This window comes from Phalaenopsis equestris, unplaced genomic scaffold (genome assembly GCF_001263595.1).
Source record: "Phalaenopsis equestris unplaced genomic scaffold, ASM126359v1 Scaffold216995, whole genome shotgun sequence".
NCBI classification, from domain to species: Eukaryota; Viridiplantae; Streptophyta; class Magnoliopsida; order Asparagales; family Orchidaceae; genus Phalaenopsis; species Phalaenopsis equestris.
The window spans coordinates 6,345-10,958 of NW_018235559.1; the positions used below are offsets into that span (position 1 = coordinate 6,345).

The 4,614-nt window shown below is 41.5% G+C and overlaps 1 protein-coding gene across 1 annotated transcript; it reads right to left on the reverse strand.

Moving 5' to 3' along the window:
• Positions 1 to 1,700: 1,700 nt before the first annotated feature.
• Positions 1,701 to 3,800, reverse strand: LOC110037218 (pentatricopeptide repeat-containing protein At4g25270, chloroplastic). The gene has a single exon (XM_020741810.1). It carries the CDS (start codon positions 3,533 to 3,535, stop codon positions 1,919 to 1,921), a length of 1,617 nt encoding a protein of 538 aa, XP_020597469.1. The 5' UTR covers positions 3,536 to 3,800; the 3' UTR covers positions 1,701 to 1,918.
• Positions 3,801 to 4,614: the final 814 nt, after the last annotated feature.

Sequence of the window (4,614 nt, forward strand, 5' to 3'; positions counted from 1 at the left end):
GAGGTTGACAGCTTGACTCATCACAGGAGCATTCGACATAGGACAATTGATGGACATCACAGCAAGAGTTTGATGATCATAATCAAAATCAAAATCAAATCCAAAATCAACCCTTATTTACTAGTGACACCCTTCACTAACATCATTGCTCTTCTCACAATAGGTTGATTTGGCCCCTGCTCCTCATCGTCGATTTAACTTATTCACGCATATGAATTATGCTTCATTGCAACTTTCAATTAGCAATTTTCACAACCTTTGGTGCAGAAAACTTAGTTAATACAAGCAGATAAAGATAGACCCAGTGAATAAAGGTACTAAAAAGTAAGATTTGGAGGAAAAAAAAACCTCATATAATTTATAGATGGTCACAACTATTGATGTACAGGGATTTATTAAAGTGATAATGAAAGTGTTACTCCCACTGTAAGAATAAAATAGGATACTATAACTTATCACATTCTCTTTTATTGATCTATGGAAATAATAAATATCTCGCCTAATTCTTTTGCTCTTTTTATAAATCACTCCTCAAAAATACAAAAGAATTAAGAAATTAAATATATACCCAACCATACAATTCATATTAAAGGCAAGGGAATGTGAATTCTCAAAGTCACTAGCCCATACTTAAGGACATTCTATGGTTCGTCTTCATTGTGCAAATGTTGGAATGATGGAAATCTCCCTTAATCAAATTTCTGTAGATGCAATGCCAAAAACAATCATTTTTACAAACAAGCATGAAATTTTAAGTTGTGCCTACCAAAATCAAAATCTAGAAAAATGTTCCAACAAGAAACAAATAGAATTATTAGCACACAATATCTAAAATATCATGATGCATAAATAATAAAATAAAATATATAATTTGAACTTTTGGGAGAAAACTATAAAAGCTAGGCTCAACATGGGTAAGGATGCACTAGCCTACTCCATCAATCAAGAGAAATCTTAATCAAGCTCACCATGGGATCAATTGGAGAAAGATTAACGCAAATACAACATCTAAGAGTGACTAATGGTAAAATGTAGAACCTCAAAGAAAGTGCGCAAACCTGTAAATTCAAAATCTATGTGCATGTTTCACTATGCAGACAACAGGTAAAAGACACGATTTATGAGCTACAGCACAAGGTTGATGAGCATAGCGAGCACGCCGGCTATGCAATTGATGAGGTGTGGCATACAGTCGGCAAGCAATCAAAGTGCTTGCAAGTAATTAATGCATGGGTATGCACAAGCACATACTATTGTGTTTGTGCCGGATGAGCATGTGGGCATTGATGTGCATGAGGAAATGGGTGTTGGAGTGCGGCAGCAATGGCGATGTGAGTGTTGGGCATGCAAATGCATATGTGCATCGCAACAGAGGAGTGCATGCATACAGGAAAGGGCATGGAGTGTTGTCACTAACTCAATTATCTTTAAGGTTCATGAACTCCAAAAAACAGACCTAACCTCTCTGTTTTCAGCTCTTGCTTATCAAACTTGTATTGCTAACATAATATTCATACAAAATAGTATTAGAAAATAATACAAAAAATTAAATTAAATCCATTTATGTTGCATTCATATAATAATCTCTCGTATCAAGGTATTAGCATTCAATAATCATTGAACTATAAAAGCCAACGATAACCACTTAGATATTTTTTTTTTTTTTCAGAAAATGTGAACCAAAAGGGTAATATGCGTGATCCAAACCCCCAACCTCACAGTAGGAGATTACACCCTCAAACACTATGGCACCGATAAATGCACAATAACCACTTCAATATACATTAGTTTATATTAGTGCTTGTATAACCAAAACTAAAAACTAGATGATTAATTGCTATGAATGACACAGCTATTTACTCTTATTAAACATAAAATTTACAAAATAAACATTAAGAGAATCGCAAGTCCAAAATTTCTAAAAGACTTGCCTAAATTCCAATCCTCTGGCTCTCATCAACTTCTCCACTCTGTCAACATCTTCTAGCCTCCCTGCATCTCTATATATCCTCCTGAGAAGCTCAAAATTGTGCTCATTGTCTGGTTCCAGCTCGAACAATCGCTCAGCTGCTATCTCTCCTATGCTAACATTGCCATGCACAGAGCAAGCAAAAAGCAGCGACCCCCAGACCGTCGGACCACCGTCAAACGGCATCATCCTTGACACAAGCTCGTAGGCCTCCTCAACAAGCCCCGCCCTTCCAAGCAAGTTCACCATGCACCCGTAATGCTCCATGCCAGGCTTTATGCCATGTCTCACATGCATTTCAGCAAACAGTTTCCGGCCATCTTCAACAAGGCCCAAATTAGCACAGGCCGAGAGCAATGATACAAACGTTATGCCGTCTGGCGACACACCTGAATCCTCCATCTGCCGGAATATACTGAGCACCCGCCGGTCTCTTCTGCTGGCAGAAATAATGGCATTCCAGGAGACCAAATCCTTCTCCGGCATGGTACTGAAAATGAACTTCGCACGGTCTAATTGGCCGAGCATAGAGTACATAGTGATCAAAGAGTTGGCTACAGATACACCCAGCAGAAGCCCGCGGCGGAGGATCCAGCCATGGATCTCCAGACCCATGTTGCACTTCGAAGAAGCACAACCAGCAAGCAACGAGGAGATGGTCACAGTATCTAACTCAAGACCACCAACTAGCATTCTTCTGCACGTTTCAATGGCCTCCGCAAATAAGCCATGGCGGATGTACCCGTTAATCATGGAGTTCCAGGCGACGGGATCCCGATCGAGGATCTGATCGAAGATACGGCGGGCGCGGGCAATGTCACCGCACTTGGCATACATGTCGACGAGCGCGTTGAGCGCGAAAGGTTCGGTGGCGAAACCGGAGCGTACGAGGTGGCGATGTACAGACTCGCCATGAGGGATGGATCCGATACTAGCGCATGCTTTGATGACACGAGGGAAAGTAAATCGGTCCGGCTCGACACCTTCTTCCTCCATCTGATGGTAGAGTGCCATAGCATCCTCGTGAAGACCGATGTCTGCGTAGCCGGAAATGAGAGCGTTCCAGGGGAAAGCTGCGGTTTTATGACTGGGGGGCAAGTTGTCGAAGAGGTTGTGGGCTTTCTCTACAAGGCCGCTGGATGCGTAGAGACGAATCAACTTAGAGGAGATGTTGGCGCTAGAATGGAGAAGGGAGGCCGGGATGAGGCGGTGCAGAGCGGCTGCTCGGCGCTGGGAAGGATCGATGCGGAAGCAGAGCTCCAGGAGGGAGGAGAAAGTGGAGGGTTCAATGTGGATACCTCCAGCGAGAGCGGAGTGCAGGTTGAGAAATATGCGCTCGAGGGCTTCTTCGGTGGTAAGGGAGGTGGACGTCTCGGATATGAGGAGAGGGGTGGGAGATGACTTCGGATAGGGTAAGCTCGCAATGGGAACAACGCCATCGGCTCTCTGGTGGAATTTGAGTTGCTGCGTTTTGGTTTTTTTTCTCTTCGCTTTGAGATAGATGCGGTGGAGTGCAGAGGGAGGGAAGATGGCAGCCGGAGAAGGGCGAAGATGGAGGAGATTCATGCTAGCAGATGAAGCTGCTCCTCATTTTTCAATCAAGATTTAATCTTGGCTTCTCTGGTCCAGGTCCGTGGTAGTATAGGGTAGAAAAGTTTGAATTTTTCCCAATGACTATGGCGCTATCTAATCCCCCACCATCTTCTGCGTTCGCCTTGGATTAGTCCTGGTTGAATACAGAGCAACACAAGTTCTCATTTCATATTCCCTAGCATTGGCATCTTCAGTATAGTTTACTGAACTTCCCTCTGAAGCAGCTTGACGAGTTTCGATTTTCATCTTCTGACTGATTCCTCCAACCTTTTTTGAGGAATTGTTTTATTGTTATGTCTGAGTTTCCTAATTTTTGCTTTGAAAGTTCTGGGTATTTTCACCACTTTCAGCAAACATGAAGATAACAATTGCAGTGTGACTGGCAACTAGTTAGAAGAGATCATCTCATATGCCGTTAAATTTTTTGAAAATATGTTGTGCATCATGTTGTTATCCATTTAGCTAACATATTGCAAATTGGCGTCTCAATTTGGATTCATCAAGGTCCCTTTGTCACAATGCTCACTTCACTATTCATGAAATGGAGAAATTAGTACGTCTGTTCGTCGTCCGGATGGATTGCACCACACTGCACATCTGGTGGCATGGTATGATCCATGCCAATCGTTCACACGTCCGATTTACTGGATATAATATTTTTTTTTCCATTGAATGAGTCATGCTTCCCTTAGGCCTTCAAGGGTGATAGGTGTCTTTCGGGGTCTCATCGACTCATCTTCTGTATATTAATCCCAAAATAAGTTATAAAGTCAAACTTATTATCAATATTTTATTATGATACTTTCATATCATATTTCCTTGATTGATCTTCATTTCTACCTGATATCCCCAAAAAAAAAACTGATTGTTCCAATAGCCTGAAAATGTCTACCTAGATTTGATCTTTTCAAAGTGTTCATGAGTTGTAACTTATGTATTCTTGTTCTATAGCACAATGAGTTTTCATAATCACTTCTTTGCTAATGTTCATTTTTGAAAGATAGTAGGCTGTGATTATCTTGAAAGTTGGCGATGGCCTTGAGCTATAAAAT